This window comes from Rattus norvegicus, chromosome 3 (assembly GCF_021556685.1).
Source record: "Rattus norvegicus strain SHRSP/BbbUtx chromosome 3, alternate assembly SHRSP_T2T, whole genome shotgun sequence".
Lineage (NCBI taxonomy): Eukaryota > Metazoa > Chordata > Mammalia > Rodentia > Muridae > Rattus > Rattus norvegicus.
In genome coordinates, this window is record NC_141536.1 from 107770585 (window position 1) to 107795908 (window position 25324).

General features: G+C 52.3%; 1 protein-coding gene across 6 annotated transcripts; it reads left to right on the top strand.

The window, feature by feature from the left end:
* The first annotated feature begins 5042 nt into the window (after positions 1–5042).
* Positions 5043–24740, top strand: Map1a (microtubule-associated protein 1A). Of its 6 annotated transcripts, none has more exons than XM_087649009.1 (7): positions 5043–5315; positions 6161–6262; positions 13926–14008; positions 14244–14384; positions 14604–22713; positions 22853–23073; positions 23258–24737. In XM_087649009.1, exons 1-7 carry the CDS (start codon positions 5078–5080, stop codon positions 23411–23413), a joined length of 9051 nt encoding a protein of 3016 aa, XP_087505135.1. In that variant the 5' UTR covers positions 5043–5077; the 3' UTR covers positions 23414–24737.
* The last annotated feature ends 584 nt before the right edge of the window (positions 24741–25324 follow it).

The following is a 25324-nucleotide window of genomic DNA, read 5'->3' on the forward strand; positions in this document are numbered from 1 at the left end:
CTTTTAATCCCAGTACTGGGAAGGCAGAGGCAGGAGGATCTCTGTGAGTTTGAGGCCAGTCTGGTCTACATCTCAGAGTTATGTAATAAGACCCTGTCTTGAAAAACAAAAAACAAAAACAAAGCAAAGTTCAAGAGATTAACTCCTACCCTTTAGGGTTTGACTCCAGGCCTTACAGGTAATGTGTCTATTCGTGCTGGGAAGGTGACCCTGCGATTTGCAGGTATAGCTTATGATCATAGTATTTTTCCCCAGAGCCAAGGACAAACCCCTGACACAGCAACCTTGTAACCCGACACTCCCGCTCTGCTTCAAGAGTGCTTTGTGGGCAGAACCAAACCAGCACAGGGTGAGAATCTGAGCTCCTGCTGGATGTTCTGGTTGATAAGACCATGCAACCTCTCAGTGCAGGCTGAGAGGTTCTGCCCTAGGAGCTCAAACCCCAGGACAGCTATTGGCATTCACCAGGCTACAAGTTAGAGAGAGGCCATTAACTTTCATGTCAGAGTTACCAGAACTGGCCTTGGTCTTATGGGGATTTTGAGTTTGGACTTGTGCATCTCTTTCCCACCAACATACATAGTCAGAGTGAGTCTAATTAATCAGAATAAAGCTCTGTTGTTCCCATGAAGACAACTTCAATATCTTAACTAGCAAGCATGAGGTTATGTTCAGAAAAGCCCCTTTTATCTTGCTTGATTTATCTAACATCTGTCATCATTATGCTTTTAGTATCTGATAGAGGCTTGAGCTGCGAGTTCCCCAACATGTGTGTGTGTGTGTGTGTGTGTGTGTGTGTGTGTGTGTGTGTGTGTGTCTGAGAGAGAGAGAGAGAGAGAGAGAGAGAGAGAGAGAGAGAGAGAGAGTGTTAGTAACTGTGCATGTGTCCATGTGTGTGAAGTTCAAAAATTAAACTCAGGTGTTGTTTCTGAGGACTTTCTTAGGGTTACTCTTGCAGTGAAGAATTCCATGATCAAAAGCTACTTGGGGGAGAGAGGGGTTTTGTTTTTGTTTTTCATTTACAGTTGCAAATCACAGCCCATCACTGAGGGAAGTCCAGCAGAAACCTAAACAGGGCAGGGACCTGGAGGCAACAGCTGAAGGAGAAGCCATGGGGGATGCTGCTCACTGGCTTGCTTAGCCTGCTTTCTTACTCAGCCCAGGGCCTCCTGCCCAGGAACAGCACCACCCACAGCAGGCTGAGCATTGCAATAACTAAGACCACACACTACAGTTTTGCCCACCGAGAAATCTTATCAAGCCATTTTCATAATTGAGAATCCTTTGCCCCAAACCACACTAGTTTGATGTCAAGACATAAAGCTAGCCAGAACAGGTTTCTTTTCTATCTTGCTGATGTTTGTTTTTAATTTATCAATCTAGTGTCTTTATCTGTGAGCATGTATGTCTATATGGTATGTGCAAATCTGGTGTCCATAGAGGCTAGAAAAGGACGTTGGTTCTCCTGAAGTTATACATAGTTGTGAGCATGTAGATGCTTTGAATTTAACTCTGGTTCTCTGAGTATTCAGTCTCCTGACCTCGGAGCCTTCTCTAAGTCCCAAGAACACCTTTTCTTTCTTTTTCTTTTTTTAAAAACAGTGTCTCCCCTGGGACACAGGGTTGTACAATTTAGTTAAGCTGGTTGGCCGGCAAAACCCAGTTATTCTCCTGTCTCTGCCTTCTTAAGGGCTGGGATTACAAGCATATATCACCATTTGGGGCTTTTTATGTGGATTATAGAGGTTAAACTTCGGTTCTCGTGCTTTATGGACTGAACTATCTCCCCAGCCCCTGGTTTTCGCTTTATGACCATGCCAGTGCATGCTTAAGGAAAAAGTCTGTACTGGTGTCTTCCTTTTGCACTAACAGACTTCTCTTCCAGTGGTGGGCCCTTAGAGATGCTTGACACCATTCAGTGGTCCTTCGATGTCCTAATTCAAAGGAATTAGTTATACCCAGTATCTGTTATGGGGAGTCCTACAGTTAAATAAAACACTAAAATGGGCAGTCACCTAGAACAACTGTATGTACTACAGACAAGGCTGTACTGCATTCATGCAAATCACACTTTCCAACTATCCTTTGGGTGGGTTTTTGATTTGTTTTTTGCTTTGTCTTTACTCTATCTCACTCACTATGTAGTCCTGGCTGGCCTGGAACTTACTATGTAGATCAAGCTGGCCTTGAATTCGGAGATCTACCCACTTTTGCTGGGATTAAAGGCCTGCAACCACCACACACCAATAGATGAGCCTTTGAGTAATATACTTCTACTATACAACTTCGGACATAGCAGGATTTTAAACAAGGACACAACAGACCTGTTACTTGGCTTTTATTCATTTATTTTGTGAGATGGGGTGTGCTATGCAGCATGGAGTAGCTTTCAGTGTGCTGTGTAACCAGGATGAATGCTGATCTTCCTGCTTCTCACTCCCAAGTATGGGGTTAGCAGATGTGTGCCACCACCCTGCTCTTTTCCCTTCAGCTTTCTAAGTGTTTCCCATATGTTTCTTGTCATTATAAATTCTGGCACACAGGGTCTGGAGACTCGGGGGTTAAGAATGATTGTTGCTCTTGCAGAGGACCAGAGTTTGTCCCCAGCCATCTACACTAGGCAGCTCATGACCTCCTGTAATACCAGTTTTCTTTTAGCCTCCATGGCTACCCAAACTCTCATGCACCACAGAGGCACAGGCATACAAAAATTAATTAATCAATTAATTAAAATCTGGACAAGCATGTTGGAGCATGCCATTGACTCAAGCACTTGGAAGGCAGAGACAGATAAATCTCTGAGTTCAAGCCCAGCCTAGTCTACAAAGTAAGTTCCATTCCAGTCAGCCAGGGCCACATAGGGAGACCCTGTTTCAAAAGAGAGCACATTGTGGAAATATGTGTATAATTTAAGCCTTAATATATATACATACATACATACATACATACATACATACATACATACATACATACATACACGTATATATATATTGTTGATGGAGTTTTGCTTGTTTGAGTTAGGGCCTCACTTTGTAGCCTAGTCTAGCCTTGACTTTAGCAATCCTCCTGCGTCATCTACTAAGGGATTAGCAGACACACTCCACCACTACATCCAGCTTTTAAAATACTTTCTGGTACTGTAATGATGAAAATGGAAACATCACCCAGAAGAGGGTGATCAAGAGATACCTAGAGCCAATCTCTCTATGACCTTGTCTGCCTTGGGCAGTTATCCAGAACACACATGTGATTTTTCAGCACCATTACAGTCTGCATTTGCAGCTGTAATTACTAAGACTTGATTCTAGCAGGGTCTGAAATCAGAGTCCTATTTCTGCTCCTACTGTCTCATCTGTGTGTGATTCCTCCTGTACCATTAACATCTATTGTCGAACCTCTGTTAGCCTTAATGGAAGCTGACTCTGTGCTTAATTGCTGCTGTCCCTTAGACAGAGACCCACAGCTAGTTAAAAGGTTCCTCTCTACAGTTGCTATGGAAACTGTCCCCTTGCTCTCCCCACACTCCATTCTGGCTCCCTGCCACATGTGCTACTCTTTATGATTTTAGTAAAGGTCTGCACATTTTTCCATGCCGTTTTCCAGATTCAGGTCTGCGACTGGCAGTGTGTGGGAAGAGGGACCCTACCATTTGATGTCCTGAGAGTACTGTTTTCGTATCTCTGCTGCAAAAAGGATTTTCATGGCATGTCCAAAGTATTTACAATATGGACTGGGCCAGGATTGCTGTGAGGTACTTAACAATCAGAACGTGGCTCACCGGTAGACTTGTGGTATCAGCTATTATAACCTTTCTATCCTTGTAAGGAGTGGGATTTGACATGTGTGCACATGTGAGTGTAAGAGGACATCCTAGAGTGTTGTCAGACACCCTTTACTTCTTTGTGCTATAGATACCAGGATCGCTCATTGGCCTAGCTGGCCAGCAATCTCCCAGGGATTCCTGTCTCTCTCTCCTACTCACCATCTCTGGGATTGCAAGTGCACACTACTGTGCCTGGCTCTTTTAAGGTTCTGAGAATCTGAACTCATGCTTGCCAGGGGAGTACTTTACCGGCTGAACCATCTCCGAAGCCTTTCTTCTCTGTTACCATCTCCAAAGTGCAAGGTAAATGGAAGAAAAAGCAAGTGTAACTGGAGCCTAAACACAGGCCTTCTGTGTGATGCACTCAACAGAATGACTCAGGGTAAAACCGGCTGTAGTAGTGGAGACTCTTTGAAGAATGGGGAATTAGGGGTAAGGCAAGATGAGGAGAGGGGAGGGAGAAGAAGGAATAGAGAGAAGGCAAGGGAAAGATGGAGAATATTAATTCAGTTCTGAACAGTAATTACACAGTCTCCTAAATTTATCCACTGTGTCTACATCACTAACCGTTGGGAAGTCTTTCCTGGGTTTTACTCAAATCCTCCTTGCTGCAGTCTGAGCTCATTGCACTCAGCAAAGATGGAGACTCGCCAACCACTATCCTTGGAATAACTACTCTCCAGGGACTCAGGGTAGGAAAGGTCATCCTGTCCCCTCCAATTCTGCGCAGCCTGCTTGACCACGCCCAGAGCTCAGGCAAGGACAGGGAAACCCAGGTTGGTAACCTAGACCCTGGCAGGCAACGAAGGGGAAAAAAGATTCAGACAACGATAATAGCTTAGATGGAGACCACGATAGAAATTTATCTCCAAGACAGAGAAGGGCAAGATGGCTCCCCAAGGTTCCGGAGAAGCTGCGGAACTGCCTCCCACACTGTGCTCAACACAGGCACAGCCTAACTAGATGTTGTTCTCGCGCGGAGGCCTTGGACTCTGCCCTCGGCTGGGTCCCACAGAACCCTTACCCTGGCTCAAGTCGGAGGGGGACACTTGGTCAGGAAAACTGCAGGTGGACGACTGCAGCCACCACCCCATCGCAGCACAGCGACCGCATCCCGGCCCCGCCCCTGCGGCGCTTCAGCCCCGCCCCCAGGCAGGCAGTGACCAATGAGCAGCTCCTGCCGCCGGCCTTTAAGAACCGCGCGCACTCTCCCCGCAGCGGACGCAGCCAGCCTAGCACTCCGCGGGAGTTTCCATGGCGACCGAGGCCGGGACCAGGCGGCCTGGCAGCGTTGCCATGGAGACAACTCCGGAGCTGGGGCTCCAGAGCCTCGGTGCACCGCCGACTCAGAACCCCGCGGAGCTTCTATGCGAGGCCGGAGCCGCAGTAGCGGCAGCGCGCTGGGACCTAAGGAAATACTCCTTGCTCATCGTGATCGGCGATATCGGTACAGAGAGTCAGCTGAGGGCCGTGCGGGCCCACCTTGAACAAGGTGAGCCGCTCTCCTGACTTTTACGCAGCACTCCATCCGTGCCTCTCCGCCATCTGTATTCATCTCCCAGTGCACATTTCTGTCTCCCCCATCTCTATGTGCACTTCCCGAAACCTGCGACCCTGTCACCTGCATCTTCCATGAATGTGCCTCTGTCTTCTCGAGCTGCCAACATCTTGCTTGCCCATCCTTTCTGCATACCCCATTCTGTTCCGCAGCTTCCCGGAGCAGGAGGAGCTCCGTGCAGACCCTGGGGTCCCTCTGGTCACACCCCTTTCCGCATATCCGAAAGTCCTCACCAGACCCTGAAAAGTCAATGTCCCTACCTTACAGTTTCTTCTTTAGGGGAGGTTTTTGAACGCAGGGTACACATCCCAAATCTCTGAATGCTGGCAACCAAGTTAAGAGAGTGACCTTCGTGGCTCCGCAGCTCACCTCCCTCAGCTGTGCCTGTGGCGCAGTGCAGGGGAGCCACCTGAGGGTGGAAACCAGGGGTGGAGGTAAGGGAGGGGGGCATAGGAGAGTCTAGAATCTGATTTAGCAAGAGGGATCTTTATGGAAATCTACAGAATATGGAAACAGACCCTTGGGTGTCACTTCTATCATAACTGTTTTGCCTTGAAAAACATAACAAAAACTACAGGCTCATTTATTAGCAAAACCAGTCTAAACTCTCTGCTCTTTGCCCTCTGGTTCCCGCAAAGGGAAAAAACGGGTACTAGGTACTAGCTATCCTTCTTAGAGGCCTCACCTCCCTTACCTTCCCTCTCCCAGGAGCTTGACAGTGCCTTTCTGCAGATGACTTTGCCTATAACACTTTTTTTTCCCCCTTTTTTCTTTTACAGGGATTCTCTCCTGGAACATTGACTTATCATCCTTTGACTTGAACCAACAGTTGAGACTCTTCATTACCCGGCACCTAGCTCACTTCTCCTCAGAGGTCAAAGGTTAGGACTAGGGTTATTTGTCTCAGTCCTTTGGGTCCAGTATCCAGGGCACAACTGGTCTTGTGGGAGGTTTGGGTAGGCAAAAGGGAGGGACTCTTGATGGTTCCACAGCTATCCACCTATGCTGTGGAAAAGGCCCAGTACACGCTGCAACCACACACAACATGATGGTAGAGCATGATTTTGTCAGGAAGACGGTTGTTTGTACACAGCAGTTGACAAGCTCTAAGAAAGTGATCAAACCACTCGAAGGCAAAAGCTTTCCCCGTGTCCCCTTGCTACACACCCCCCGGCTTCCCTGCTTTTCACATCCCGGGACGCCTCATTCACCTTCCTTGTTTCTCACAGCCCACCTTCCAGGACTCATTTCTGTTTCTTAGCCAGCAGATCTTCAGATCAGAGCAGAAGGCTGCCACCAAAGGCTGATCAGATCAGTACCCTTGGATCCAGGCTGGGACAAAGGTCTCCTGGATTTGTCAGGCTTGATTCTGAGATCAGGTGTGATGGGTAGGAGAACTAGTCTAAGAAATGTGAGATAAGAATTTAATTAGCATTCTAAGGCAGGCGTCTACACAGAGAGTTCAGAAAGTCCGACATCCCTTGATAAAGGTGTTGGGCATCTGGTCATATTGTAAATGTTGACACACCAATCAATGTAACGCTCTTAAAAAAAACCAAACAAACAGGACCTTACTATGTAACCCACATGTATTCTAAGATGGCATCAAACTCGTTACCCTCCTGCCTCTACGTAGGCATGCACCACCTCACCCACTTCCATGTATTTTATAGAACGTAAATTCCATGTAGCTCAAATAGGCATTGGTATCAAATAACAGACTTCATGTGTCACTGACTCTCAATAGTCCAGTACAGCAGAGAGTCGCCTCTTTCTGCCCCGCCAGTCTGGCCATTTCCTCATCAGTGAATTTTCACGAGCTGCTGTGGAGAAGCTGGAGAAAATGAGGTTGATGGGACTAACGCTCTCTCACACTCAGAATATGTGCGGCAGCTTAAAAACCTCGAAGCTGTTATCTTCCTGGAGGGACTGGCATCCTGGAAAACTAGCCCCTGGCTCCTTGGAGATTACCTTCTGTTGTGAATGACCCATGCCATGACGTCCTCCACTGTTCCCTGTGACCAAAAGACAGTTTTGCCACTCCTAAAAGCCAGGCTGAATGAAGGGCTGGCAGAGGGTTCAACTAATTACTGACATTTGGGTGTTATCTCCTGTTAGAATTCACACCGGGTTCTCTAACCTTGTCCTTTTCGGCCATAGAGACTTTGAGTACTGTAAGAAATGAATGGGACTTGAGGCAGGGTCCTTAGCTGTTCTTCAGATTCAGACGAGGGGATGCTTGGGAAAAGGTCTGCAGGGAGTCATAGTCTCAGAAGCAGGCATTGGAATAAGAACACTCACTGATATCCTCAGTCGGAGTTTTGCTATGGTGTCCTGGAGGGGCTTGGGGCCATCCACTCAAGGGTAGGGCTTACTTTTAGCATACAGATTTTGTTTTAGGTTTAGACATTGTCATGGTGGCCTCTGTCCCTGGAGAAAAGTGGATAATTTCCTGGGGGGGGGGTGCACAGAGCTTAAGGCAGCCATACCCCCCATCCCTGCTAGCTTCTCTTTCAGCTGTCCCTGAACACAGTCTGCCCAAAGCAGCTGCAGGCCCTGCCCCCTCCTTTAGCCCCCTTTGAGGTAACCAAGAGCTGGGGTGAGCTGAGGGAGAGAGACGCACTAAAGGTCTCACGTGGTTTGACCTTGTTGGCCTACTTAATAAGGTAGACCACTGTGGCCAGAATAATGAAGGGACAAAATATGTCTTACAATGATAGGAAGAGTGTGAGTATTCCTAGGCCTACCCCCTCTACATTTATAGTCCCACCCCCACACATACAGAAAAGAGGGGGCCCTCAGATAGTCAGTGGCCCAGCTCCTTCTAGTGGTCAAGTCTGGTAAAAAGTAAGATGTTTAAAGGGCAGCTTTCATCTTCGCAGAGATCTGGGGCCTCCCTTCACGGCTCCCATTCCTCCCTCTAGACCACTGAAGCTTCTAAGCATTTTTAACATAACCTTAGAAAAACTTAGATTAATTAGAAACAGTACTTAAGATCTGGGGTGCAGCCCACCTAACATGCAGAAGGCCCTGGATTCACAGTGGGGGTAGGGAATGGTGGGCACACTCACACTGACACATCACTACTGAGTTTCAATAAAACCGAGACATCTGCTGTTGAGCTCCTATAGGGAAGGGACGACTGATGTTCTAAGATTGAGAAGTATGGGCTAGCCTAGTGTTGTGATGCAGGCCCGTAATCCCAGCACTTGGGAAGTAGAGGCATAGGATCATCCTTGGCTACATAGCAAGTCCATGACCAGTCTGAGCTACCCAAGACCCTGGAGAGCTGGAAAGAGGTGAGAGGGTTGGAGAGGAGAAGGCTAAGGAATTCCTTTGAGTCCTTCTGTCTGACTCTTTGATACTTTCATGTGCTCAGAGGATCCTGAATTAGAGGTTTACATGGTTATCTGAAACGGGAAGGCAGAGAGAGATGAGAGCCTCATTTTGGTTTTGCCTGAGAACTTAGCATACAATGTGGACTGGGATTCTGACTTAGGGTAATTCTGAAACCTTCCACAACGAGAGAAATATCATGTTTATGTATTGCAGGGTTAGGATTCTAGGTAGAAAGAGGAACTTTTTCTTCAAATGAGGTCAGTCCTCACAGGGTGGCTGTGATATATGCACTCGCTAGTCCGGAAAGCAAGCTCTGGGATTGTTTAACTGATCATTTAGTGACATGGTTCAGAGAGTGGCATCGGGTGTGAAGTCAGGGGCTGCTCAGACCTCCCTCTCTTCTTTGGCACCATTTCACTGCATGAAAGGATTAAGGGTTAAGGGCTCGGTCGCTTAAAGATGGGGAGGGAAGGAAAACCAACCTGGAATCGAGTCCAAGGTGTGCTGTGGGAGTGTGTGACCGAGAGGGGGGGGGAGCTCTGCTTTCGGTTAGAAGATGATATTTTGTTCTTAATACCAATGTCTACTAAGGTTGCACCCCTCACCCCCAACACTGAGAGAGATCCCTAAAAAAGCAGAGAGGGGGCTGGAGGCAGGGTAGGGTAAGAGTGATGACATTGCAGAAGGTAGGGTTCTACTCGGCGACGCTCAGGACTGAGCTGGTTGATATTGTGTGCGCCTATGCCGGATGGATGGCCTCTCCTATTCAAATGGGGATCTGGCATGTGTGGCATGTTTGCATCCTGGATCCCAGCAAGGTTCTTCTCCCTCTGCTCCCTCTGTCCTCCAGAGTACTGGTGACTCAGTTACTTCTCTCCTCTTGGCTGTGGCTAAAGCAGGGTGGGGGGTGCTGAGAGCAGAGACTATTTTGGCTTCTCTGACCTTCAAAAGCAGCCCTTGGCAGCCTGGAGCAGGGGTGGGGCTGGGGCTGTCGGATGAGTGGGCAGAAGGAGCTGACCACACCCAGGGAGGGTTACTGAGGAGAGGACAGGATGTAAGAGTATGAACCTCACAGGGCTCCAGCACTCCAGAGCTTTCCTTTGAGTCCTGGAGCGCTTAGCCGAGGTGGAGACAGAGGCTGAGACTGAGGGCCCAAGGTCAATGTAAGACTGTTCAAGATCAAGTAAGACGGCACAGCTACAGGGAGAGGAGAGGAGCAATTGGACCCAAACACCCTACAGAATCATTATAAGATCATTTCTAACCCAACGAGTACTTTATAGTAGACTGGTCTAGAGTGAGAAAGCTTTGCTTGAGCCTGGGTTCCTCCTTAACTTGCTCAACGAAAGGCAGAAACCTCCTTTACCCTTCCGAGGCTGCCTCATGACAGCCGGTACTCAGAAGCAACGTGTGTGGGTGCTCTTACAGCCAAGCTCCGTTAGCACAGAACGGCTTGAAACTCCCAGGGTCCCTGTGCCCCACCCTAGTGGGGGACTGCTCCCCAATTTCGCACTACCCTCCGATCTAAAATGTCCTCCCCAGTTCCCCATTGCTGCCGTTTGGTACAGGGTGCAGCTTTCCGCATAGCTCACCAGCCTCACACTGCTCCTAAGCTTACACTCATGGCCCCCCAGCCTCTTTGTCTCTTGCTCTTGCGGTGACTGAAGGTCACTCTTTGGGTCCATCTGAGGGGAGAGGCAGCAGATGGTTTCTAAGAGGAAGGGGGTGGGCCCATGCGACTCTCGCCTCCTATAGCCGGCTCGGTGCCCCAGTGTGTGGGGCTTTGGTCCTTTGGTTGATGCAGAGAGAGGATTTCTTTACTACACAGGATTTGGGGAGAAAGTCCTGGGAGCTGCAGGAGGTCACCCTGGCTCTTTGAACTGCTAGACAACCCCTTAGCGCCCTCCCCTTCCCGGTAGCCAAGCAGAGGCACCAGAACGTTGATACTGTAAAGGCCAAGAAACAGTTAAGTCTCCAGTGCCTCGTCACGGACCAGCCCCTCTTCCCCGCCCTGGCACCGCCCTCCCCGTCAAGCAGCCCCCCTCACTCCCACCCCAAGTGCCGCAGACTCTTCCCTGAAGCTGCCGGGCTAAGGCTAAGGCCAGAGCCAATGCCTCCATGAGGGGCTCCCTCCCACACCCCGGGGTAAGAGCCTGATCGAAGGGCACGGCACCGCAGAAGGACTGGGAGATGCTGTGACAGATAAGGAGCTGGGATGGGGTCATCTGGTACCTGGTAAATCTGGTGCATCTGGACCTGGGCTAGCCCAGTAGGGAGGCAGCCTGGGATGAAGGGAGAGAGGAGGTGAACATTACTGACTCAGGGTTCAGCCTGGATCCACAGCCAGTGGAACCAACCAGGGCTGTGACAGTCCACTTCTGTACTAGGTGGGGGTGGGGACCATCAGCTGAGGGGAAGCAAGAGAGGGTGGTGCCACTGGCTTTGCCTGGCAGCCAGGGCACAGGAGGAATTTGGGAGCTATGTCTTTAAGGAAAAACAGAAGAATCTGAGAGGAAGGGGTAATTCACCCACTGGGAATTACCTTTGGGTTATCGGCTACTAGATTGTTCAGCTGCTCCCTATTCTGAGGTGAGTGTGGCAGCGAGTTTTTGCCAAGTAAGGGAAGGGGGTGACACCCTGGAGGAGAAAGGAGGAATGGGTCACTAAGACGTGGCATGTGCCTCCTCATAGGCTGTTTTGTTTTCGGCTCCCCGCACCCCATTCCCTGTGGCCAGCTTGAGCCTGGGGCTTTAAGCCCCCTTTGTGGCCTCTCTGAGGCCACTCGGGAGCTCGGGAGCTCCGGAGCTCGGGCTCTTCAGCAGCTGCCCTGCATTCTCTGTCCTGTCAACCCCGTGGGTTCCCGGTCCCAGCCCCACCCTCACCTCATCTGTGCTTTTCTTCCCAAGATGGGGGCTCTTCAACAGAGAATCCAGTTTCTTCTCCCTCTCTGTATGCACCCCCGTCCCTACCCCCAACCCCCATGCAGAGGCAGCCAAGAAAATGACTTGTCATGCTGGGGTGGGGGGTGGGGGCGGAGCTGGAGGCTGAGCTCAGCGCGCACACTCACACACACTCACACACTGCGGCAAACTGCAGCTGCCTGAGCACACCCCCCCTCACTGCAGAGACACCTGCACTCCTGCCCACTCAGCCTCACACCCGAAGCCCACCCCCAACCACGGCACTGGCTATGGGAAGCACCCCAATCTCTTAGGATAGTCTTCTGCAAAGATAAAGGGGGAAAGAGGCAGTTCCCATCATCAGAGGAGCTCGGAGCAGAAAAGAGAAACTGGACTTTCTCCCAGGCTGAGGAGGGATTCCAGATATAATGGACTAGCTCTCCAGGAGTGGGTCTGGGGGTCTTGTGTTTGGACAGGAAGTGGAATCAAAGGTCTTGTGAGGGTGAACTGGGGACTGTGAAGCTGCTGGAGTAGAGGTGGTAGTGTGTCTGTTCTACCTAGATTGAAAGTGTGACCTTGTTTGGGATGGGGGAGTCTGGCTCTCCTGAGTCTGAACTACTTAAGACTGGCAGAGGACGTTGATAGCCCTAGCTGCTTAAGCCCTGCTCCTGCCTCCGTCAAAGTATCCCTGCGTTCCCAAGTTCATAGAAGAGGGCCCAACGAGCCCTGCATAGGATCTGGGTCTCACACCCTCACCATCCCCATAGCTGTATTTGCAGCCCTCTGTGGCCTGGTCCTTGGCATCAAGGCCCTTCCTCAGAACAAAGGCCCTGGCCCCAGTCACCCTTGTCCCAGCCTCAGGGAGAAAAGGGAGTTAGAGTCACCAAAGAGGGCTGGGCCTCCCCTCCCCAGTGTCCTGCAGCTGCCTCTAAGGTTAACCCTACTGTGACTGCTGCTGTGCTGGGAGTGGAGGAGGATGGGAAGGCAGGAGCCTGGACGGTCAGTTCCATCCCTCTTAGGCATCTGTCTCACCCACCACGTTCTTTACTTTCACCGCTTGGTGTTTTGTGTGGATCCAGAGAAAACCCTGGAGATGATGACACCTATGGTGTCATCTTCTTCAGGTTCTGAGCAATACCTTGACTCTCCCTCCTTGTTTCCTGCGTGTTTTTTGTTTGTTAGGATTTTTTTTTTTTTTTTTTTTTTTTTTTTGGAATAGAAATTCTCTATGTGGCTCTGGCTGTCCTGGAACTTAGCTGGCCTTGAATTCACAGAAACCCCAGCCCGCCCACCCACCTTTGCCACCTGATTAAAGGTGTAAGCCACCATGCCCGGCCTGCTGTTGTTTTTATTTTTGTGGGGTGTGTGTGTGTGTGTGTGTGTGTGTGTGTATACATATGCACACAGGCATGCATGTATAGGTAGGTCAAAGGACAGCTTGCAGGAGTCAGTTCTCTTTGTACCTCCAGTCCTAGGATGCTTGGCAAAGAGCATCACTGGCCCTGTTTCTTGTTCTGAACCAACGCAGCCACTTGCTTTCTGTCCTCACAGGCTGAGGCTAGGAACAGTTCACAAGGGATGGCAATGTTCAGCAGTGAGCTAGGTGTCCCTAGAGCCTGGCACCTGAAGGAGATATAGGAGAGGGAGGAGGGAGTACAGTGTGCATGACTCTGACTGAAGGTTTGGCAGAGTCAGAAAACAAAATAGCAAGTTAGAGTCCTCTGTTCACTCCAAGAATCCAGTTGCCACATATCTCCATAACCTTCCAGGATAGGTATTCTCTCCTTGGACAGGGGGATTGGGGTAGAAAGGATGGGGCATCTGTAGAGACAGAAGCTCCTATCTCTTTACTACTACTGGGCAGGGGCAAAGGCAGAGAAAGCTCAGTAAAGACTATCATCCCAGGAGCCCTCCCTCCAGCTGAGTTCCCCCCTCACCCCCAACCCCCAGGCAGCACCAGGAACTTAGTGCTCCAGAGGGACAAAAAGCTTCTTGTCAACAGCCAGTCTGGGACTGAAGTTCTAAGGCAAAAGGGCGGGGACTGGGCAGGGGAGGGTGTGGCAGGCAGATGGAGGGAAGGGAGAAGTCTGCTACTGGGGGGGGGGGGCACCCTGAAAGGGATGGGCTGGAGGGAGGCAGTTCCTAGGCCTTCCTTAGTACTATCCTAAGGACATTAATCTGGACTTTGTTTCCCCTGTACTCCACTGTCTGATCATTTGTTTTTCCTCTCCTGCCTCTCACTGTACTTTTCATTTTAAGTCAATACCTACTGATTTCAGTACAAATGCCTACATCTCTTCCTCAGGCCAGAGGACCCTCTGCCACCAGAGTGAGATCCTCGAGACCATCATCCTAGTCAACCCCAGTGCAGACAGTATCAGCTCAGAGGTAAGGCCAGTGCTGATGCCTTGCTTGTTCTGAGTGCTATAACCTACCTAATTTGTGGCATCACTACATCGTGGGCGGGCGACTCTCTGAACTGACTTGTAATCCTCAGCCCCACTCTGGGGAATACGGGGTGAGGAACATGTCCTTCTATTACTGAAGGGGGCGGGGCAGGGTTTTTTGGTGCCTTTCCCTGGGTGCCCCATAGCTGTGCCCTCTCTGCCCTCCTCCATTTCAGGTTCACCATCTTCTCAGCAGCCCATCAGCTCACAAACTCCTGATCCTGAGTGGACAAACTTTAGAACCTGAGGGAGACCTTATCCTACAGAGTGGTACCTACTCATATCAAAACTTTGCCCAGGTCCTTCACAAACCTGAGGTGAGTTCCCTGCTGAGTGTCTTGGAAGAAGGGGACAAGGAGCAGGGTTTAAGTTGTGGGAGAAAGGCAAAGATGGGGAAGTCTTATGTAGACTGACTGCCAGGAGCCCGGACAGGAGATCGAGGCTTCAGAAACAGGTAAAGAGTAGGGGGCTGAGTCTGAGTCAGACTAAGAGAACCCCAATGACTTGACCAGCTTCTCTCTCTCCTATTCCTCTAGATTGCCCAGTTGCTTAGCAACAGAGACCCGGAGATCCAGGCCTTCCTCACTGTTTCCTGCTTAGGGGAGGGTGACTGGAGCCACCTGGGACTGTCCAGTTCCCAAGAGACCTTGCACCTCCGGCTAAATCCTGAGCCTGTGCTACCCACCATGGATGGTGTGGCTGAGTTCTCCGAGTATGTCTCTGAGACTGTGGATGTGCCATCCCCCTTTGACCTGCTTGAACCGCCCACCTCAGGAGGCTTCCTCAAGCTCTCTAAGCCTTGCTGCTACATCTTTCCTGGTGGCCGTGGGGACTCTGCTCTCTTTGCTGTCAATGGCTTTAACATCCTGGTGGATGGCGGTTCGGATCGCAAGTCCTGCTTCTGGAAGCTGGTGCGGCACCTGGACCGCATCGACTCCGTGCTGCTCACACACATTGGGGCTGACAATCTGCCGGGCATCAACGGCCTCCTGCAGCGCAAGGTGGCAGAGCTAGAGGAGGAGCAGTCCCAGGGCTCCAGCAGCTACAGCGACTGGGTGAAGAACCTCATCTCCCCTGAGCTTGGAGTTGTGTTCTTCAACGTGCCTGATAAGCTCCGGCTGCCCGACGCCTCCCGCAAGGCCAAGCGCAGCATTGAAGAGGCCTGTCTCACTCTTCAGCACTTAAACCGCCTAGGCATCCAAGCCGAGCCTCTGTATCGTGTAGTCAGCAACACCATCGAGCCACTGACCCTCTTCCACAAAATGGGTGTGGGTAGGCTGGACATGTATGTCCTCAACCCCGTCAAGGACAGTAAGGAGATGCAGTTCCTCATGCAGAAGTGGGCAGGCAATAGTAAAGCCAAGACAGGCATTGTACTGGCCAATGGGAAGGAGGCAGAGATCTCTGTCCCCTACCTGACCTCCATCACTGCTCTGGTGGTATGGCTCCCAGCCAACCCTACTGAGAAGATTGTGCGTGTTCTTTTCCCGGGAAATGCTCCCCAGAACAAGATCTTGGAGGGCTTGGAAAAGCTTCGGCACCTGGACTTTCTGCGCTACCCTGTGGCAACGCAGAAGGACCTGGCTGCTGGGGCCGTGCCCGCCAACTTGAAACCCAGCAAAATCAAACATCGGGCTGACAGCAAGGAGAGCCTCAAAGCTGCTCCCAAGACAGCAGTGAGCAAGCTGGCCAAACGGGAGGAAGTGTTGGAAGAGGGGGCCAAGGAGGCCCGCTCAGAGCTGGCCAAGGAGTTAGCCAAGACAGAAAAGAAAGCAAAAGAACCGTCTGAGAAGCCCCCAGAAAAACCCTCCAAGTCCGAAAGGGTGAGGGGCGAGTCCAGCGAAGCGCTGAAGGCCGAGAAACGGAGGCTGATCAAGGACAAGGCCGGCAAGAAGCACCTGAAGGAAAAGATTTCAAAGCTAGAGGAGAAGAAGGACAAGGAGAAAAAGGAGATCAAGAAGGAAAGGAAGGAGCTCAAGAAGGAGGAAGGGAGAAAGGAAGAGAAAAAGGATGCCAAAAAGGACGAAAAGAGGAAAGATACCAAACCAGAGGTCAAGAAACTCTCCAAGCCAGACCTGAAGCCTTTTACCCCTGAGGTCCGTAAGACCCTCTACAAAGCCAAGGCCCCTGGCAGGGTCAAGGTGGACAAAGGCCGAGCCGCCCGTGGAGAAAAGGAGTTGTCTTCTGAGCCCCGGACACCCCCAGCCCAGAAGGGGGCTGCTCCGCCTGCAGCTGTCAGTGGGCACAGAGAGTTGGCCTTGTCCTCACCAGAGGACCTCACACAGGACTTTGAGGAGTTGAAGCGTGAGGAGAGAGGTTTGCTGGCTGAACAAAGAGATACGGGGCTGGGTGAGAAACCACTCCCTGCAGATGCCACAGAGCAGGGGCACCCGAGCGCAGCCATCCAGGTGACTCAACCCTCTGGCCCTGTGCTGGAGGGAGAACATGTGGAAAGGGAGAAAGAGGTAGTCCCAGACTCCCCAGGGGATAAAGGGAGCACAAACAGAGGCCCAGACTCTGGGGCTGAGGTCGAGAAAGAGAAAGAAACCTGGGAGGAAAGGAAGCAGAGAGAAGCAGAGCTGGGCCCAGAGAACACTGCGGCCAGGGAGGAGAGCGAAGCTGAGGTAAAGGAGGATGTGATCGAAAAGGCCGAGTTAGAGGAAATGGAGGAGACTCATCCTTCAGATGAGGAGGGGGAAGAGACAAAGGCTGAGAGCTTTTATCAGAAACATACGCAGGAAGCCCTAAAGGCTAGCCCAAAGAGCAGAGAGGCTCTTGGCGGCCGGGACCTGGGGTTCCAGGGCAAGGCACCCGAGAAGGAGACAGCATCATTCCTAAGCAGTTTGGCCACACCTGCGGGAGCCACTGAACACGTCTCTTACATTCAGGATGAGACAATCCCTGGCTACTCAGAGACTGAGCAGACTATTTCAGATGAGGAGATCCATGATGAGCCAGATGAACGCCCAGCGCCGCCCAGATTTCCTACGAGTACCTATGACCTCTCTGGGCCTGAAGGTCCTGGCCCCTTTGAAGCCAGCCAGGCTGCAGATAGTGCTGTTCCAGCCTCCTCGAGCAAAACTTATGGGGCACCTGAGACTGAACTCACCTACCCTCCCAACATGGTCGCCGCCCCTCTGGCTGAAGAGGAACATGTGTCCTCAGCCACGTCAATCACCGAGTGTGACAAACTCTCTTCCTTTGCCACATCGGTGGCTGAGGACCAATCTGTGGCTTCACTCACAGCTCCCCAGACGGAGGAGACAGGCAAGAGCTCCCTGTTGCTCGACACTGTCACGAGTATCCCCTCTTCCCGCACTGAAGCCACCCAGGGCCTGGACTATGTGCCGTCAGCTGGTACCATCTCCCCCACCTCTTCCCTGGAAGAAGACAAGGGCTTCAAGTCACCACCCTGTGAGGATTTCTCTGTGACCGGGGAGTCGGAGAAGAAAGGAGAGACTGTGGGGAGAGGCTTGAGCGGGGAGAAGGCTGTGGGGAAGGAGGAAAAATATGTAGTGACGTCTGAGAAACTGTCCGGTCAGTATGCTGCTGTGTTTGGTGCCCCTGGACACACCCTACCCCCGGGGGAACCAGCCCTCGGAGAAGTGGAGGAACGGTGCCTCAGCCCAGATGACAGCACGGTGAAGATGGCTTCTCCTCCACCATCTGGCCCACCCAGTGCTGCCCACACGCCCTTTCACCAGTCTCCAGTGGAAGACAAGTCTGAGCCGCGAGACTTTCAGGAAGATTCCTGGGGAGAAACAAAGCATTCTCCAGGTGTGAGCAAGGAAGACTCTGAAGAGCAGACGGTGAAGCCAGGGCCCGAGGAGGGCACTTCAGAAGAGGGGAAGGGACCTCCTACCAGGAGCCCCCAAGCCCAGGACACGCCTGTGAGCATTGCTGGGGGTCAGACTGGCTGTACTATCCAACTCTTACCAGAACAAGACAAAGCCATAGTGTTTGAGACTGGAGAGGCAGGTTCGATTCTAGGAGCAGGGACCCTCCCTGGAGAAGTGAGGACATCAACTGAAGAAGCCACTGAACCTCAGAAAGATGAGGTACTTCGCTTTACTGATCAAAGCCTTTCCCCTGAAGATGCAGAGTCTCTGTCTGTCCTCAGTGTGGTCTCCCCAGACACTACCAAACAAGAGGCCACTCCCAGGTCTCCCTGCAGCCTGAAAGAGCAGCAGCCGCACAAAGACCTTTGGCCAATGGTGTCTCCAGAAGACACCCAGTCACTTTCTTTCTCAGAAGAGAGTCCTAGCAAGGAGACCTCTCTGGATATCTCTTCTAAGCAGCTCTCTCCAGAAAGCCTTGGCACCCTCCAGTTTGGAGAACTGAACCTAGGAAAGGAAGAAAGGGGGCCTGTGATGAAGGCAGAAGACGACTCTTGCCACCTAGCTCCTGTGTCTATTCCAGAGCCACACAGGGCCACAGTGTCACCTAGCACAGATGAGACCCCTGCTGGGACTTTACCTGGTGGCTCTTTTTCTCACTCTGCACTGTCAGTCGATAGGAAGCACTCACCTGGGGAGATCACGGGCCCTGGTGGACACTTTATGACATCTGATAGCTCCCTCACCAAGAGTCCCGAGTCTTTGTCAAGTCCCGCCATGGAAGATCTGGCCGTGGAGTGGGAAGGTAAAGCTCCAGGGAAGGAGAAAGAACCTGAGCTAAAGAGTGAAACCCGACAGCAAAAGGGCCAGATTCTGCCGGAGAAGGTTGCTGTTGTGGAGCAGGACTTGATCATACATCAGAAAGACGGGGCTCTGGATGAGGAGAACAAACCTGGAAGGCAGCAGGATAAGACTCCAGAACAGAAAGGCAGAGACTTGGACGAAAAGGACACGGCTGCAGAGCTGGACAAAGGCCCAGAACCCAAAGAAAAAGACTTAGACCGGGAGGACCAGGGCCAGAGAGCAGGGCCTCCAGCAGAGAAGGACAAGGCCTCAGAACAAAGGGACACAGACCTGCAACAGACCCAGGCCACAGAACCAAGAGACAGAGCACAAGAGCGCAGAGATTCAGAAGAAAAGGACAAGAGTTTAGAGCTGAGAGATAGGACTCCTGAAGAGAAAGATAGAATATTAGTACAGGAAGACAGGGCTCCAGAGCACAGCATCCCTGAACCAACACAGACAGACAGAGCTCCAGATCGCAAAGGCACGGATGATAAAGAACAGAAGGAGGAGGCCTCAGAAGAGAAAGAACAGGTTTTAGAACAAAAAGACTGGGCCCTAGGAAAGGAGGGTGAGACCTTGGACCAAGAGGCCAGAACTGCTGAACAGAAAGATGAGACCCTAAAAGAGGACAAAACTCAGGGACAGAAGAGCTCTTTCGTCGAAGATAAAACCACAACATCAAAAGAGACGGTCCTTGACCAAAAGTCTGCAGAGAAGGCCGACAGTGTGGAGCAGCAGGATGGAGCCGCCCTGGAGAAGACCAGAGCTTTGGGGCTGGAAGAGAGCCCAGCAGAGGGAAGCAAGGCTCGAGAGCAGGAAAAGAAATACTGGAAGGAACAGGATGTGGTCCAGGGATGGCGAGAAACATCTCCAACCAGGGGAGAGCCAGTGGGAGGCCAGAAAGAGCCTGTTCCAGCCTGGGAGGGCAAGTCTCCTGAGCAAGAAGTCCGGTATTGGAGGGACAGAGACATAACACTACAGCAGGATGCATACTGGAGGGAGCTAAGCTGTGACAGGAAGGTCTGGTTCCCCCATGAGCTAGATGGCCAAGGAGCCCGTCCACGGTACTGTGAGGAACGTGAAAGCACTTTTCTTGATGAGGGGCCAGATGAACAAGAAATAACCCCCCTGCAGCACACTCCCCGGAGTCCCTGGACCTCGGATTTCAAGGATTTCCAGGAGCCCCTGCCACAGAAGGGGCTGGAAGTAGAGCGCTGGCTTGCTGAGTCACCAGTTGGCCTGCCACCAGAGGAAGAGGACAAACTGACACGCTCGCCCTTTGAGATCATCTCCCCTCCAGCATCCCCACCTGAGATGACTGGACAGAGGGTTCCTTCAGCTCCAGGACAAGAGAGCCCTGTCCCAGACACTGAGTCCACAGCACCCATGAGGAATGAACCTACCACCCCTTCATGGCTAGCTGAGATCCCACCTTGGGTACCTAAGGACAGGCCTCTGCCTCCTGCACCCCTCTCCCCAGCTCCAGCTCCCCCAACACCTGCCCCAGAGCCACATACTCCTGTGCCCTTCTCCTGGGGCTTAGCTGAATATGACAGTGTGGTGGCTGCCGTGCAGGAGGGGGCAGCGGAGCTGGAAGGCGGCCCATACTCCCCACTCGGGAAGGACTATCGAAAAGCTGAAGGGGAAAGGGAAGGAGAGGGTGGGGCTGGAGCTCCTGACAGCAGCTCCTTCAGTCCAAAGGTCCCAGAGGCTGGTGAGAGCCTTGCCACCAGGGACACTGAGCAGACTGAGCCAGAGCAGAGAGAGCCCACACCCTATCCCGATGAGAGAAGCTTTCAGTATGCAGACATCTATGAACAGATGATGCTTACTGGACTGGGCCCTGCTTGCCCCACCAGGGAGCCTCCACTGGGGGCATCCGGGGACTGGCCCCCACACCTCTCAACCAAGGAGGAGGCTGCTGGCTGCAATACTTCTGCAGAGAAGGAGACTTCCTCCCCTGCCTCGCCCCAAAACCTCCAATCTGACACTCCAGCTTTCAGCTACGCATCTCTGGCAGGACCCGCTGTACCTCCCAGGCAAGAACCGGATCCAGGACCCAATGTGGAGCCCAGCATCACCCCTCCCGCAGTGCCCCCTCGCGCCCCTATCTCCCTGAGCAAAGACCTGAGTCCCCCTCTTAATGGAAGCACTGTGAGCTGCAGCCCGGACAGGAGGACCCCATCCCCAAAGGAAACGGGCCGAGGTCACTGGGATGATGGTACCAATGACTCAGACCTGGAGAAGGGGGCCCGGGAACAGCCCGAGAAAGAGACTCGGTCCCCAAGTCCCCATCACCCCATGCCTATGGGCCACTCCTCACTGTGGCCTGAAACCGAGGCATACAGCAGCCTTTCCTCAGACTCACACCTAGGATCTGTCCGTCCAAGTCTGGACTTCCCTGCTTCAGCCTTTGGCTTCTCCTCCTTGCAGCCTGCTCCCCCTCAGCTGCCCTCTCCAGCTGAACCCCGCTCCGCACCCTGTGGCTCACTTGCCTTCTCTGGGGACCGAGCTCTGGCCTTGGTTCCAGGAACTCCAACCAGAACCCGACATGATGAGTACCTGGAAGTGACCAAGGCACCCAGCCTGGATTCCTCACTGCCCCAACTCCCATCACCCAGCTCTCCTGGGGGCCCTCTTCTCTCTAACCTGCCCAGACCTGCCTCGCCAGCCTTGTCTGAAGGGTCCTCTTCTGAGGCTACCACGCCTGTGATTTCAAGTGTGGCCGAACGCTTCCCTCCAGGTCTCGAGGCAGCTGAACAGAGTGCTGAAGGACTGGGCTCAGGAAAAGAGTCGGCTGCCCACAGCCTCTGGGACCTCACTCCCCTGAGCCCAGCTCCCTCAGCTTCACTGGACTTGGCTCCAGCTCCAGCTCCAGCTCCAGCTCCAGCTCCAGCTCCAGCTCCAGGCCTGCCTGGAGACTTGGGCGATGGTACCCTGCCCTGCCGCCCTGAGTGCACAGGGGAACTCACCAAGAAGCCAAGCCCCTTCCTGAGCCCCTCTGGAGATCATGAAGCCAATGGCCCAGGAGAAACCAGCCTTAATCCCCCAGGGTTTGTCACAGCCACGGCAGAAAAAGAAGAGGCTGAAGCCCCTCATGCTTGGGAACGAGGGTCCTGGCCTGAGGGAGCTGAGAGGAGCTCCCGGCCGGATACACTTCTCTCATCTGAGCAGCCACTGCGTCCTGGGAAGAGCTCCGGGGGCCCACCCTGCAGTCTTTCTTCTGAAGTCGAGGCTGGACCTCAGGGATGTGCTACGGATCCCCGCCCCCACTGCGGGGAGCTTTCCCCCTCATTCCTGAACCCTCCTCTGCCTCCATCCACAGATGACAGTGACCTTTCCACGGAAGAAGCTCGGCTGGCAGGAAAAGGAGGGAGGCGCCGGGTAGGGAGGCCAGGGGCCACGGGAGGTCCATGCCCTATGGCTGATGAGACACCCCCCACATCAGCCAGCGACTCAGGCTCCTCACAGTCAGATTCTGATGTCCCACCAGAAACTGAGGAGTGTCCATCCATCACAGCTGAGGCAGCCCTCGACTCAGATGAAGATGGGGACTTCTTGCCTGTGGACAAAGCTGGGGGAGTTAGCGGAACTCACCATCCCAGACCTGGCCATGACCCACCCCCAACCCCCCTACCAGACCCCCGCCCATCCCCTCCACGACCGGATGTTTGCATGGCTGACCCTGAGGGGCTCAGCTCAGAGTCGGGGAGGGTTGAGAGACTACGAGAAAAGGGACGACCTGGCCGTAGGGCCCCTGGCCGGGCCAAGCCTGCATCTCCTGCTAGGCGGTTGGATATTCGGGGAAAACGGTCACCTACTCCTGGCAAAGGGCCTGTAGATCGAACATCTCGTACTGTACCCCGACCACGGAGCACTCCAAGCCAGGTCACCTCAGCAGAAGAAAAGGATGGTCACAGTCCCATGTCCAAAGGCTTAGTCAATGGCCTCAAGGCAGGATCAAGTGAGTATATCAGGAAAATGGGAGACACTGCGGGTTGGAATAGGTGTGGGCTAGCTAAGGGCTCCAGCTGTTTAAGCAAGTGGGGAGGAGACCAAGTTTTGTTTTGTGTTTTCACAATGCATTGTGCTTATCTCTACAGCAGCCTTGGGCTCCAAGGGTGGTTCCGGCCCTCCTGTGTATGTGGATCTTGCCTATATCCCAAATCACTGCAGCGGCAAGACTGCGGATCAGGACTTCTTCCGCCGAGTACGTGCGTCCTACTATGTGGTCAGTGGAAATGACCCTGCCAATGGCGAGCCAAGCCGGGCTGTGCTGGATGCCCTGCTGGAAGGCAAGGCCCAGTGGGGGGAGAACCTTCAGGTGAGTAGCAAGAGACACAAAGTTAGAATCTTGTCAAAGCTCTTGTCAGAGGCAAAAGCCCCTATTCGAAAAAAGGCAGGGTCCTTTGTATGGGGAGCAGGATTGTTTAAGACCGTCGGTTTCCCTTCCCCCTCATCTGTCCTTCCTCCAGAGTCTCACCTCAGGCATGTTTTCTTCCCTTTAGGTGACTCTGATTCCCACTCATGACACGGAGGTGACTCGTGAGTGGTATCAGCAGACACATGAACAGCAGCAGCAGCTGAATGTCCTGGTCCTGGCGAGCAGCAGCACTGTGGTGATGCAGGACGAGTCCTTTCCAGCCTGCAAGATTGAGTTCTGAATGACCCATGCTCCCTTCCCCAAGGATCCACTCCTACAGTTCATTTAGAGAATGGCTACTGCTGAGTCCTCTGGGGTTGAGGGAAGTAGAGCTGGGCAGGGGCCATGTCATATTATTAGGCTAAGCGGAAGGTCCTGTCCTTCCCCTCCTCTCTCCCTGGGGGTTTCAAAACCAAAGGCAATGAGGGGGCATACAAAATCATGAAAGGTTATCTGATGCCCAAAACCCCTAGAGCCACTCCCTCTCCTAGCACTGCCAAATGCTGGTCTTGCACGAGGATGGGTTTCAGACAGCACACTCCTCCCCATGGAGGAAGATTTAACACCCTCTCCCCCAGAACCTCATTATTTATTTGGCATTCCAGAAAGGATTGCTGATAATGTATATGATGCAGGGAAGGCCACTGTTAGTAAGGTGCCAGAGCTGCGCCCTTTCTTCCATCTCCCAGTCCCTAGCCACCAGAGTCTGGGTTCCATCAGCGACCTGGGGACATGTGGCTACTATACTGTCTTATTGCTTCCCTCAATATCTGAATGTCTCAATCCAAAACTTGAAGCTCTTTAGACCAAGAACTAGGGAGAGGAAAAAGGAGCTCATCTCTCAGCCCCTGCTTCAAACCACTTACAGCCTTGGGCTGTACCCAGACCAGGCTACCTGGGCAGCACAACGGGCAAGGAGAGCCCCCAACCCCAGTCGCTCCAAGCACCCCTATCACTTAGTCTTCACCTACCCCATTTCAATAAGCCTCATTCCTTCTCATCCCCTGCTTGGCTTCTCTGCATGTGGTCATCTGCTATGGCCTGGTGTGTAATGGGTTTAAAAAAAGCCACTGCCTGACATCCACATCCACTTTAGCCATGTGTGACTCCCTCAACATTCCAATCCTCTACCATCCTGCAGCTGAAATGGGAACACTGGCTGCCTCTCTAAACCTAAACTCTTGGATAGAGTTTCTGGGAGGTGGAGGCTGGACTAGAGACCTGGGGAGGGGGATGGGAGGGAGGAGGGGAGAGAAGAGAAGAAGCTATAGTTTAACTCCTCCAGAGTGAAGACAGGCTGAGCATTCTACTACAGGACAGGGCCTCACCCCAAGCAAGCCAGTGAGCAGCCCAGCCAGACCCTGCTGGACTGAGAAACCCAGCTGCTGACAGACCCTGGGACTTGCCTTCTTTGCCAAGTCAAGGGGAAACCAAAAGGAGCTTCCCTCCTATTCTTCCTAGCTCCCCTCCCTGCCCTGCGCTCTGCTCCTCCCCACACTTCCCTGCTACAGTCCCAGTTGCTGTAACAGCCACCTCCACTCTAACAATAAACCAAGTTCATTGCGGTCCGGTGTAGTGCTGCTTAGGTTTTCCCAGACTCCTCCCTACAGTAAGCTGTCCCGGTTCCCATTCCTCCGTTTCAGTTAGCAGTTATCTTGGAAGACTCTTGATTATTCAAACCCATTCCAGGACCCAGGAGAGCCAACACGCGTGAGAGGAGGAAGAAATGTGAGAACCATCATCATTTCTGAGAAGAAGCAGGGTGTGCATGCCTGTGATCTTAACACTCAGGGTAGACGTAGAAGAATTAGGAGTTTGAGGGCAGCCTGAGTTATAGCAAGTTTGGGGCCAGCCTGAGCTACATAGTGAGTCCTTGTCTCAAAAAACAAACAAAACAAAACAAAACAAAAAAACCCAAGGGGCTGGAGAGATGGGTCAGTGGTTAAGAACATTGGCTGCTCTTGTAGAGGACTCACATGGTAGCTTATATACTCTACATCTCCAGTTCCCATGGCTCCAACACCCTCTTCTGGCCCCTGTGGGCACCACGCATGTGCAGTGTACAGATTTCTATGCAGGCAAACCACTCATACACATAAAATAAAAATAAAAATTTAAGCAAGAAACAAACAAAAACATCTGAAAATAGTCT